The sequence below is a fragment of the Arachis hypogaea genome, chromosome 2 (assembly GCF_003086295.3).
Source record: "Arachis hypogaea cultivar Tifrunner chromosome 2, arahy.Tifrunner.gnm2.J5K5, whole genome shotgun sequence".
Classification (NCBI taxonomy): domain Eukaryota; kingdom Viridiplantae; phylum Streptophyta; class Magnoliopsida; order Fabales; family Fabaceae; genus Arachis; species Arachis hypogaea.
The window spans coordinates 185,576-198,383 of NC_092037.1; the positions used below are offsets into that span (position 1 = coordinate 185,576).

Genomic DNA, 12,808 nt, shown 5'->3' on the forward strand with positions numbered 1-12,808 from the left:
TTTCCTTATGTTTAATGATGGTTGCAATGTTAAGATAGTTTATGTTTAATGCTTAATTTCCTCATGTCCTGAAGTCTTTTTATGAGTCCTTTATGATTAAAGAAAGAAAATGCAATGTTGTTTAAGTTTCATGATCATCAAATAAAAGAGTAGTTTGTTTCCATAAGAGTCTGTGGTGAGTTGTTGCAAAAAAAAAACAAGAGTAAAAGAGACTAAGACCAAGTGGGACTACTCAAAACCAAGAGATAAAGGAACTAAGTGTAGAACCTTGAATGAAGTTGAAAGAAAATGAGTCATGATGAGCAACTAGACTTAAAGGGAGTGACAAGTAAAAGCTAAGATATCCCTTGAACATCTATAGAACCAATAAGTAGTAAGCAACAAAAGACCCAAGGCTCTGAGCATCACCTACTAGGATGAAAGGAAGCACCAATTAGCTCAAAAGAATTAAAGATCCTAGTAGATACTTGTGGTAAAGATATGTCAAGAAGATAGACCTGGGCAAGTAAATTTTTAGGGGTGTTTCAACACCTAGTACCCTAAAACCAACTGGTTTAGGAGTGCTAATTAAAAGCCTAACTTAAAGGGTCGTCTTGAGACAAAACACTTAGAGTCGTGGTTAATTGAAAAGAAAAGTGAAAAAGAAGAAACAACTCCTGCTACTTCAAGGTGATAATCAATAAAAAGGGGGCCTGAGGCATATACTTGGATGAATGAATTTGAAAATTTTTATGTTTTGGGTATTTTTTGGTGTTTGATTGATTTGGTTTGGGTATAAATTGTAAACTTATGACTAAACCGGTTAAGGTATGATCCTCCACCATCACCTCTACCACCACCACCAATTTTAGCTTGGTTTGTTGTAGGAGTAGTTTCGGACTCCATGACAAGGATTTTAAAGGTGTTGGTTGGGTTATGAAAAGTTAAAAAAGTGAGTTGAGGTTGAGGGTGGGATAATTTAAAAATTTTATTAAAAAGTTAGAATTTGAATATTTTTCTCGTACAGAACTCATCTTTCATTAGTGCAACTTTAATTTTCTTAATTCATGAATACTTTTGTCAGGATTCGTAAATTTTATAAGTATTTTTGGTAATTTTTTCCTTAATAATATTATATATACTACCCAGGCCTCACGTCTAATAATTGATATATATATATATATATATATATATATATATATATATATATATATATATATATATATATATATATCACTACCAGAAATACGGGTATTACCAACGAGAAGATACCCACGAATAAAAAATAGTGGCAAATTATATGATCGTGATAATCACTTGCAACGTCTTGTATCTCCGTGGCTAAATTTTGTGGATTTTTTCGACGGTTTTATTTGTTCGTGGCTAACTTGAGATGACTTTCCTCATTTACCACAGACCTAATGATCACCGTGATGAATTCAAACGATTTTCACTTCAAAATTTTGTCTTTAATTTGGCGTTTTTCTCCATCTCTTTCAAAATATTTTTATTCAGTTTATACTTTTTCTCAATTTTTATGCAGACTTTTCCAATTCTCCAATTGTTAGTTTTTTCTCCCTTCTTCCTTTTTAGTGCTGCCGCTGAAAAATTATACTCTGCCATATCTCCGAATTTTTTTTTAATTTTTCTTTCTTGATTTAAAAGTAATTTTTTTTGTGTGGTTGTGTTGTTCATTAATTTATAAAAATCATATTGTAATATAATAAAAAAAGACTAATTCATATACATACAATTTTACTATTTATATTTTTTAGTTGTCACTTTTTTTATTCGTATTCTTTCTGGCCAAATACAGTTTCAGTGTTCAATTTCACATTATGCATTAATTTAGAGACTTTAGTAATAAAATAAAATGATTCAATTAAAAATGAATGTTAAAATTATAAAAAGAGTATCAAAAGAGTACAAAAAAAAGTACATATTTATCTTTAATAAAATAACTCTAGCTAATTCTAAAAAATAAAAAATATTAACTATGATTGATTGGAATAATAACTAATTTAATTACTCACTATTAATTTAGTGCAATATTAATGAACAAAGTTCTAACTCTTAAAATTCAGAATATTAGTTTTATAACTACATTTTATTATTCTATCTATTTATTAACATTTTATTAATTTAATAAAAAAATAAAATAAAATAAACTTTATGGAAGTTCATTTTTTAACTATGTACAACATTTTTATTCTTTTTTAATTCAAAGGTATCAAAATTTTAAGTTTTAAGTTTATTTATTTTAATTTTTATTGATGTCATTTTTTTTAAATCCAACGGGTCAAAATTCTAAATTCTAATTTGTATGTAAAATTTTTAAAATATAATTTAAAGTTATAAAATTTACAATTTAATATTTTTATTAAAATTAAATTTTATTCTAAATTAAAAATGATAGTTACTTCATTAAACAAAATTCAAATTAACATTTATAATAAGATAAATGAAATTTTTAGCGGTAATGTTAAATGTAACTAGTAGCCCACTCACCCAGTTTTTACGATAACTTCCTCACACTATTTTTTTCTCCAAATTCCCTATTTGTTAGCTCCTGTAATTGATTCAAGTTTGATAACATGCAACCAACCCCTCTCACTAATAACATTCTCTTCGGTTTCTCCAAATCCGTAATTTCTTAGCTCCTGCAACTAACTTTCAGAGTAAATCCGTTATGCTCAATCCGTTCCTGTTTAAATTATGAGTACGATCGCATTAGACATTTTGTGGAAGAGAAAGGACCATGATTTGCAGCAGTTCGAGTACCGTCAGTTCGAGTCGCCGAAGAAGCAAGCAAAATCGGTGGAATCTGATTCTACGGCAAATCGCGAAGAAGACTTGAAGGAACCCTAGGTTGCTTCATTGCACCTCCTTCACTGTCGCTCTCTCTGGAGGTAGTGCTCTGAATCTTGCCTCTCTAAAATACTGGTCGATTTAAATTTTCTCTTCTTGTTGCTGGTGGAGATGAGTGCATTGTCTTGGATTTGCATGTTTTATTCATTTATCCTTTTGATGGTATAGAGAATGAATTTTTGGTATAAAGTATAATTTAAATGCATAAATATAATTATCTACTTAGTAGTACGTACTAATGTGATTAATTATATTCCTAATTAACTTTAGTTCTCTTTTATATGCTAAAATTCCTAAAATCAACATTATTTTGGTAATGCTCATAGCCATAGCAAGGTAGCAAACAAGAATTATTATTTACATTTCTTATCATTTCTTGTGTTTCTTACTTTTGAGTCTAACTTTATGCATTTAGTTTTGTATATTCTAAACCACTTCATAAGAAGAAGTTCCACCATTTAGATCACTATGGTAGCATCCATTCTTCAAACATGTAATTTTTTATATACTTAATTTTTTAAGAGCCTAATCTTTGTGAATATTTCTTTTTATATGAGTGTTATTTTGTGATCATAACAATGTTAATCAGTGTAGATCAAACTATCTCAAACGAGAGAGATTTTAGTTTGATGTATGAAGAAGAAGGAATTTCCAAGAATGGTAAGAAGCATTCTATACGTTGATCAATAGAAATGAGGTGGCAGTAAAAAAAACTTCTTAAAAAATTGTAAGGATACTTTATTTGATTTGCTTCTTTCAACCTTTCTTTCATTATAACACTAGACAGTAGTTGAGACTGTTTTCTTTCAATTATTAAAGCGAAGTTGTTGTGTGATTGAAATTTGAAATTATTTAATAAAGAATAAGAAAAGTGAATTCATAATTGAAGTGGAGGCTATAGGTCATGTTAAACATAAACATCTTATGTGCCTGCTTAGAGGGAGTTAACAGGTATTTATTTTTAGCAAAGTAAATCATTTTAAGTTATTATCTATGCTCTCACAACTCTTGAGTACATAGTATCTATTTCTTTGTATTATCAATAGCATTTTTATTTGTTTTTGTTTCAATATTTAAGCTACTAATGGATGAATATGTGAACAATGGTAACTTAGAGTAATGGATGCATGTTGCCATGGAACAAGGGACACTTACCTGGAAGATCCGCATGCTCGATATGCTCGATATTTATCTGGTAAGTTCAACTTTCTACTCTAAAATATTGATCTTGTTAATTGCTAATACATTTCTATTTTTATTTTTAAATTCTGTCTCTAAATGATTTTGATTGTAATCTAATATCTTACTTACTTACATGAAGCAATTGAATTAAAAATTGTTTAGCAGGATATAAGTCTAGCAATATATAATATATTGATTGATGAGGAGTTTAATGATATGTTTTATGTTGTGAAAATGAAAACTCAGCTTTATTGGGTATGCATTTTTACTTTTTTTTTTTACATTAAACTATTATTTTAAATAATGTCTTGGAACATTTTTTTTTCATGAATTAAGAGATAACACAATCTTATTTGAATGTTTTTGTAGGTACTCCAATGAAGACGTTAGAGATCTAATAATGATGCATTCTGATACTTGATTTTGTAATAGTTTAAACTCATTTAGTTCAGGATATTTGCTTTTCAACATTATTACTTAAATTTCATATTTTTATTAATAAGAATTCTACTTATATGGTTATGGCTAATTTTTTTTAATTTTATACGATATAATTTTGTACTAAGTAGCATCTTTATTATATATATATATATATATATATATATATATATATATATATATATATTTAATTTATCTTTTATGATTAGCCACGGAAAAAACCATGGCTAAATAACCCACTAACATTAGCCACGGGCAAAATTGTGGCAAAAAAACTCAGCCCACCAGTATTAGCCACGGACAAAATTGTGACAAAATTATACTTGTTGATTATATTGTTGTCATTTAGCCACGGTTTAGAGCGTGGCTAAAATAGTGAAAACCGTGGCTATTTAAATGTCTCCACGGATCACAAAACCGTGGCTAACAGGCCAAAAACCGTGGCTAACTGAAAATGCGTCGCCCTTGTTAGCCACGGATACCCATTCGTTGCTACCGCTTCATTGCCACGGTTTTTCTTGATTTTAGCCACGGTTTTTTCCGTGGCTAATCACCGTGTTTCTGGTAGTGTATATATATATATATATATATATATATATATATATATATAAAAGTGTTCCCTATTAAATCACGCCGAGGATCAGAGGAGATATTCCGAAGTTTTATTAAATATTAATTAATTGCACATAGACTTTGATAGCACAAAACGAAAAGAGAGAGTTCTAGCCCCACGACGACTTTGATAGATTGATATCGGAGTTGTATATATGCCATATGCATGTGGGAGAAGGTTGTAAACGACAGAGGTAAATGGTAGCAAATTGAAGTCATCAGTAGCTACAAGAAATTGATGAAAGACAAAATAGAACAAAACAAATTAGAGATGATGAGAGGAAGCTTTGGAGAGCCACATAGGTGGACCAACTAAAAGCCTACATGTATAATGACTCCCCACCAATTATGAGAGCGAAGGTTCCCCACACAACATCCAATGAGAGGTGGACTGCGCTACCAAAATCCTTCAACTAAGATTAAATAAAAATAATATCAGCTGGCATATCAAAACCAAACACAACTCCATCGTTAATTACAATTTCAATTAATAAATAAAAGGGGAGGATGAGGAACAACAACTAATAACAAGCTAAGCTGGGTTTTGACCTTGATTGAAGATGGGTTCTCAAGTGTCCAAACAGTTGGAGCGAAGAAAGGCGATAAAGGCTGAGAAGAAAATATTATCAGATCTAAAGAGCAGCAGCGAGGAAGAGTACCCAGGGAGTGAGTACCGCCCTAAAGACAGGACGAACTGGATGTCAGAGCTGAACCCAGAGAAAGTTCGAATCAACCAGATCGTGTGGCCTGGAACACACGACTCTGCCACCAACAAGATTGGCATCCCACTCGTCACTCGCCCCTTCGCTCAGTGCCAGTCTCTCTCCATCTACCAGCAGCTCCTCTGCGGCACCAGAGTCCTCGACATCCGTGTCCAGGAGGACCGCCGCATATGCCACGGCATCCTCCTCACTTACAGCGTCGACGTCGTCATCGCCAACGTCAAGAAGTTCTTGTCCGAGACTCAGTCGGAGATCGTCATCCTCGAGATTCGAACGGAGTTCGGCCACGAAGACCCCCCGGATTTCGACAATTATCTGGAGGAGCAGCTGGGGGAGTTCTTGATCCACCAGGATGACTCAGTATTCGGGAAGACCATCGCAGAGTTGTTGCCAAAGAGGATCATATGTGTTTGGAAGCCCAGAAAATCGCCTCAGCCCAAGCCGGGAAGCCCCTTCTGGAGTGCGGGCTTTCTCAAGGATGATTGGATCAACACGGATTTGCCGTCCACCAAGTTCGATGGCAACTTGAAGCATCTCAGCTTGCAGCCGCCCGTTTCGTCCAGGAAATTCTTCTACAGGGTGGAGAACACTGCAACCCCCGTCGCAGATAACCCCATTTTGTGTGTGAAGCCCGTCACGGGCCGCATTCATGGCTATGCTAGGCTCTTCATCGCTCAGTGCTTCGCCGAGGGCTTTGCTGACAGACTTCAAGTCTTTTCCACGGATTTCATTAATGACGACTTTGTTGATGCATGCGTTGGACTCACTCATGCAAGGGTTGAAGGCAAAACCTGAGACAATTCTTAATTTATCTTTCTTCAAAATTAAACTTATATAAGTTAGTTATTCTTGTTCTGCTCTTCTGTGTGTTTTTGTTCTTCTCTTAGTCCCCTCTTGTTATATCGGTCATATTTCTTATTTCATTTATCTGTAGATCGTTTATAGAATGTTTGCATGTTGATGGGCTTGTAAACTTTGAATAGGCTATTTGATTGTAATGTCAAAATAAACGAATTAAATTATTGGTTTCTTAGCTTGAGCAATCCCATTCATATAGCCCAACGTGGAAAATAAGAGTGTAATGAACTGCTTTTACCCTGAGCCTTAGCCATGAGGAATCCATGAGAGTACTGTGGAACACGATTTTCATTCCGTTCAACTACACGAAATCGACGATTATTGCTTTAGTATTAACTATTAGAAAAAGTATAGGTGAACAATAATTTTAGTGAACAATATGAATAATGGGGTTACAAATGTAATTTACTCTTAAATTTATTTAATGATGTAATTAATTTAATTAGAATAATAACCATTTATTAAAATTTAAAAAGTCATCTTTTTGGATAAGGAATAGTTACACCTATACCAATAACAAAGCCACTATTCCCCGGTCACTTACTGCCGATGTTGCCTCTCCTTATTCCGACGTCCGGTCAGACCCCCAAGCGGTTTCTTTTTTTTTTTCACCACACTCCACAACCAGCGCACCGTGCAGCCTGTCCCAGGTCTCCGTGAAAACGCACTGTGCAGCCCCTGCAGCCCAAGTCCTCCACCATTGCAGCCTCGTAGTCAACGACTGATCTGGTGTAATACACGGGAGAGTTGCGGTTTCCGTTTCATAAGTACGTGACCTCTCATAGCCAATTTAATGGAGAAGAATTCCGTTGAACCGAGTTGTCTCGTGCCAGATTCTTTCACTGGCGGCATTACTACGCATTCGATCGACAACGTGCGCAATTCGTTCAACGGGAAAAGTGAACATTTGGACAAGGTAAACAATGTATCTTGTTTATTTTAGACGTATGTTTATTTTTATATAAATTAGATGGTTATTAAAAGATCAACATTGTTAATCCATTTTGTAAGAAAATATAGATAAAAAAATGAGACATGATCTACATCATTTAGGTAGCAATTTCTGATGTTGCAAATCATTGGAGCCTAGCAAACTGGTTATATTAGGACTTCTTTTGGTGACTTACGTGATTAGAACTTCAATTTTTAACAGCTATGCTTCCAAGGACTTTATTTAACTTAATTTTTTTTAAACTGCCAATATATTCTTACTGTAAATGACTATGGGTGTTATGTTGTTGATTTTCATATGTTTTTTTTTTAATTATAGCATGGATAGTAATATCACATGGTTCATGGATCCTTGGATTAAAGCAAACATGTTTAAAATTTGATGGAGCTGGGCTTTTCCATTTTAGTATTCTTTTTCTTATCTGTTTCTAGTTCATTTGATTGACCTTTAATTTCTATAAATTACGGATGTTCAATTTTGTAAGAAAACATGGATGCAAAAATGTGACATGATCTACATCATTTAGGTTGCAATTTTTGATGTTGCAAATCATTGGAGTCTAGCAAGCTGGTTATATTAGGACTTATTTTGGTGACTTACGTGATTAGAACTTCAATTTTTAACACCTATGCTTCCAAGGACTTTGTTTAACTTGATTTTTTTAGACTGCCTATGTACTCTTGCTGCAAACGACTGTGGGTGTTATGCTGTTGATTTTCATATGTTTTTTTTTAATTACAGCATGGATAGTGTTCCGAGGGTTACCTGAAACTGTGGGTCGATCTCGGACGAGATCTTCTGTGCTGGTTAGTGCTGTTGTGTCCGACTTGGTGATGGTGCTGATCCTACGTCCCCGGAGGGTGGGGGGTACCTGCAAGGGACTCCGATACTTAAGTTAGTAAGGGTCTTAAGCAGGTATTTAGTAGAATCAGAATATGAGTTATACCTGGGTGCTCCAGTGTATTTATAGTGATGAGGCGTGACCTTTTTGGATAAGATAAGTTAGTTATCTTATCTTATCTTACCTTCTAGGTGAGGTCAGCTTATCTTCATAGGAACCGCCCTTCTCTCTGTAGGCTTGGGCTGCCTTAGGATTTGGGGCGTATCCTTCTATTTGGGCCCTTCTTTGGGCTTTTCTGGTGACTTGGCCGAGCTCTTTGGAAAGAGGTCGGGTTGTCCTGACCTGAAGAGGTCAGTTGCTTTTTCTATAAAATATCCCGGGTCGGACAGCTTGATCCAGGGTATGAACAGTGCCCCTGCTCGAGCTCGGTCTTTATTTGGAGGTCGAGTCTTGGTCTTCGAGCCTGCTTGGGCAAAGCCGAACTCGAGCATTTTGTCGCTTTATCTTTGTAGAGCTCCTTTTTTAATGTGGAACGTTTCTGCTTCTTTAAGCGCGCGCTTTTGCATTTAGCTCTCTAGCTTTGGAAACGTACGAGGGTTTAACACCCTCATTAATGGGCTTTTAATGCTTCGCTTTCTCTGGGTCTCTTTATTTTTAAACTTTGCATTTGAAAAACGGTTTCTCTTCTTTGTAACCTTCTTTCTCTCTTTTCTATTTTCTCTGTGATTTTCTCATTTCCTTTCTGCGACGTTTGCTTGGCAATCGTTTGGTGTTGCTCTTGGAGTGCGATTTTGGTTTCCTTCTTTCTTCACTTTCTTCAGCGCTTCCTCTTTTCCTCAAGTTGGTTCTTTTCCCTACTTCTTTTTGGAATGTGATAAAGTTTTGATTTTGCCTGCATCTATGTTGGAAAGCTTGAATCTTTTCATATTGCCGTGCTTGACTGCCGCTGTGATGTACGTGTTCTGGTCCTCTTCCATTTAGTGTCTCTCTAGGGTTTTGCATGTTGTCGCTGCTTGAAAAAAGGTTGCTCCTTTAGTGGTTTTAGGTTCTGTTGGTAGTTTCTCTTTTGATGAAGACGATGTTTTCTTGATGATTTCTGCTTCGGTTGTTGTTTCTGGTTTTGAAAGGGAAGGATTGTTGCTAGGGTGTGAATCTTGTAAATCTTCTTGGGTTCTTTATTATGACTGCCCCCAAATGGTGCCCCAGGATTTTTAGTGTAAGTCCTGGGGACTCCTTTTGTTGCTTGTAATATGCTGGGTTGTGTAGTCGAGTTGTTTTGTTGTTGTCTGAGATGTGTTTTAGTAATCCGATATTCTTTTCTTTATTGTAGGACTAGTTGGTCTTATGGCTTCTCGCAAGAATATTGTTTTCTCTTTGTAGGTCCTTCTCAGCTTCTCGTTAACGTAGAGCTTCTTCCTCAAGTTGTTTTAACCGATCTTGAAATGCATCCAGGGCTCCCTTGTTTGGGGAGTTCTTTTTGTTGATTTGGGGAGTATCTTTTGGTGTAGTGTCCGCATTTTTGTACGGCGTTCTATCTTCTAGATCTGAGTCGTGGTTGATGTTCTATCTTTATTAAGGAGTGTGATATGCTGGGGAGAGCTGCATCCGCACCACGTGTCCTCGGTATGCAAATCCGACGGTCCAATTTGTGCACTGCCGATTTCAGTAATTGGACCATCAGATTACTCCGTCCGATTTGTTTGACACCTCCATTACAGCGGCATGAAGCACCATAGACCCCATAACCATGCGATACACCACCTGCCACCCCATATCAAAATTAAATAAGTGCCTTTCAGTTTGTAGGTTCAGGACTGCACAAAATGTATACAACCTTTTTTATGAAAAAGGCTTGCATATAAGTTACTCTTAACAAAGATATCAACTAAATAGAATACATACAATAATCTTCCGAAATCCAACTCAGTAATTGTTTTCTAGTACATTCCTAGAGCTAGAAGGGAAAAGCCTCAAAAGAAACGTCATCAATGACCAAATGCACAAAATCGCCAGTGCTTGGAAGGTTACCATCATTGCAAATAAAGCTCCAGTTCGTTCCAGCACTTCTGGTGTCAAAGCAAGTCCCTTCAAAGAGAACATCAACCTCTCCGCAAAATTAGCTGCCCTTGTAAGCTGATACAGTCTGAATAACTGTCAAACCAATTGATCAATGTTAGCTAAAACTCAATGTGAAAATTGCAAGAGAGCGCACGCACACATATATAAATAAATAAATAAACCTCAAAGATAATTGGGACAAGGGGCCAGCATGATGTCCGACGCTTGTCCAAAAATCTCTCAAATGCAATTTGAGCAACACAGCCGACTAAAAAGGGGGTTATAGCCACAACAGTTGCCATGGGAATCACTGGAGAAGTCATCCACAGAAGAGCGAGAGGAACAACAATCTTCAAACCCATTGTGAAGGCAGCAGAGTAGCGGTATCCTCTGAGGCTGGTGATCAGATCCCATCTTTTTGAGCTATACTCCAAATATGGCCTCTGGACGCGATCAGTCACAAGCAGAAATATTGCAAGTCCAATGTAGAATGTGGCCTCAACAAAGAATGAACTCATAACATCTGCAGTTTGTTGGCAGCAGAAATGTGTATAAAGAGATACTTCTCACCAACATCTAAAAATTTTCCTACATACAAATCCAGAAAATATAATCCAAAAGAATGTGCAATAACATGTCCACAATCCCATGGGATCAACACTTCACGTATCTTGTGATTTCCTCTTAAGAATTTCTTAGCTTTCAAGTAACTAACTAAACTATCTAAGTTCTTTGACTTTTTCTTCCCCAGATGTTACTTTGACATTGAAGGTTAGGTTATTTATTCATAGTATGTGAAGTTCAAACAGAACTAGAGATTGCATCGGCATTAAGAAATATGATTACTTAAAAGAAATTATGGTTTTTATCTTGGGTTTTCAGCCTGCAACTATATGTCTATATCAGGCCAATAACTATAAACTTCCTGTTGACAGAATCAACACATGACTAATAATATGCAAAGAAAGTAAGAAAAATGCAAAGGTCAAGAAATATACCTACTAGGATCACATCGTTAAAGAAAGTTTCAACTACATTTCCAATAAAGAACTGTGGCAAAATCAAAGAGGATATGAGCACAACAGGAGCTAAAAGCCAGAAGTATGAGCTTTCCTCTTTTTCAAAGGGTGCAGATTCCAACTTCCCTTCTTCAACAGACTGGAATGTAATACCGTAGAAGGAAACAGAGCCTGGTTTACCTCGAAATGGTTCTATCCCATTATAACTAGTAACCGCTACACTAGAATTTCGGTTTGGGCGAACCTCCAACCCACCATTTACATTTGAATCAGAAGCGTGCATTAGAAGAGGCCTTTGGAATCTATCCAATTCCAAATATGTAGGCCCTTTACTCACCCATTTCAAACCTGAAATCAAAGAGTTTCTATGCTGAATGATTTTGATGTAAATGCTAAACAACAAATTCAATTGAAAAAAATAATCTTAGAAACTGAAACAGTAGAATGCAGTGAAATTAGTGGGAGAAAGAAGAAGAAGAAGACGTACATTTGGATGTGTCTGCAAACCGAAATCCGAATGGGGCGCGGGTTCGAAGCGCTTGTGACTGCGAAGAAACGGTGACAAGTGAAAAAAAAAATGAGAAAACAGGAAGAGAAGAGTTGCTATGGAAAGATGAGAAATTGATAGGGAGTCGTGGATTAAGTTTTACAATATGAACGTACTGAGGTTAAACGACGATGATGATTAGAGAATTGGAGAGGCTGAGAGGTAAGACCACAACAAAGGGTTCGAAGTTCCATCCCTTCTTCCACCTTAACCCCTTACCTTACTATCCTCACTCAGTCTTTAGTCCGATACTTTCAAGTTTCAGTTCTAGTGTTCACTAGTACAATTGTAAAACTTTTCTCACTCAACAAATTATATTAAATTTAAATTAAAAATTATTTATAGTTACTTTAAATAGGGATTTTACTTATGGATTTTTCGTGCAAAATTTTTAATTTAAATTTGTATGCTTTCAATCATGTTGGTATTAGGAGTTATAGTTCAAATCGCATATTTTTTTATATTTTTTTAGAAATTATAGATTCAATTTTTATTATTTTTAAAAAAATCATGTTTATGTTAGAAAATTTTATTATCTTAAAAGATTTAAAAAAAAGTAAAAACTTAGGTATAGTAATTTTTAAATAGAGTTAATAATTTAAAATTATTAATTGATAATATAATTAAGTATATTAAATTATTTAATTATTAATTTTATATAAATATAATTGTATATAAATTTTTATTTTTAAAATTATCATTGGTTAATTTATCTATTATTTAAAAATAATT

The 12,808-nt window shown here is 34.9% G+C and overlaps 2 protein-coding genes across 3 annotated transcripts; one reads left to right on the plus strand and one right to left on the minus strand.

The window, feature by feature from the left end:
* The first annotated feature begins 5,128 nt into the window (after nt 1–5,128).
* LOC112708270 (uncharacterized) lies at nt 5,129–6,834 on the plus strand. Its single transcript, XM_025760457.3, has one exon. It carries the CDS (start codon nt 5,640–5,642, stop codon nt 6,594–6,596), a length of 957 nt encoding a protein of 318 aa, XP_025616242.1. The 5' UTR covers nt 5,129–5,639; the 3' UTR covers nt 6,597–6,834.
* A 2,325-nt stretch (nt 6,835–9,159) lies between these two features.
* On the minus strand, nt 9,160–12,375 carry LOC112708269 (uncharacterized). 2 transcript variants are annotated; one of them, XM_072212261.1, is made up of 6 exons: nt 12,193–12,366; nt 12,017–12,074; nt 11,509–11,877; nt 10,693–11,033; nt 10,481–10,603; nt 9,160–10,213 (listed from the first exon to the last, which is right to left on the minus strand). In XM_072212261.1, exons 1-6 carry the CDS (start codon nt 12,268–12,270, stop codon nt 10,130–10,132), a joined length of 1,053 nt encoding a protein of 350 aa, XP_072068362.1. In that variant the 5' UTR covers nt 12,271–12,366; the 3' UTR covers nt 9,160–10,129. The 2 variants fall into 2 exon arrangements, with proteins under 2 accessions (XP_072068362.1, XP_025616240.1); XM_025760455.2 differs by lacking the exon at nt 9,160–10,213 and having other exon boundaries at nt 10,268–10,603; nt 12,193–12,375.
* Between the last annotated feature and the right edge of the window lie 433 nt (nt 12,376–12,808).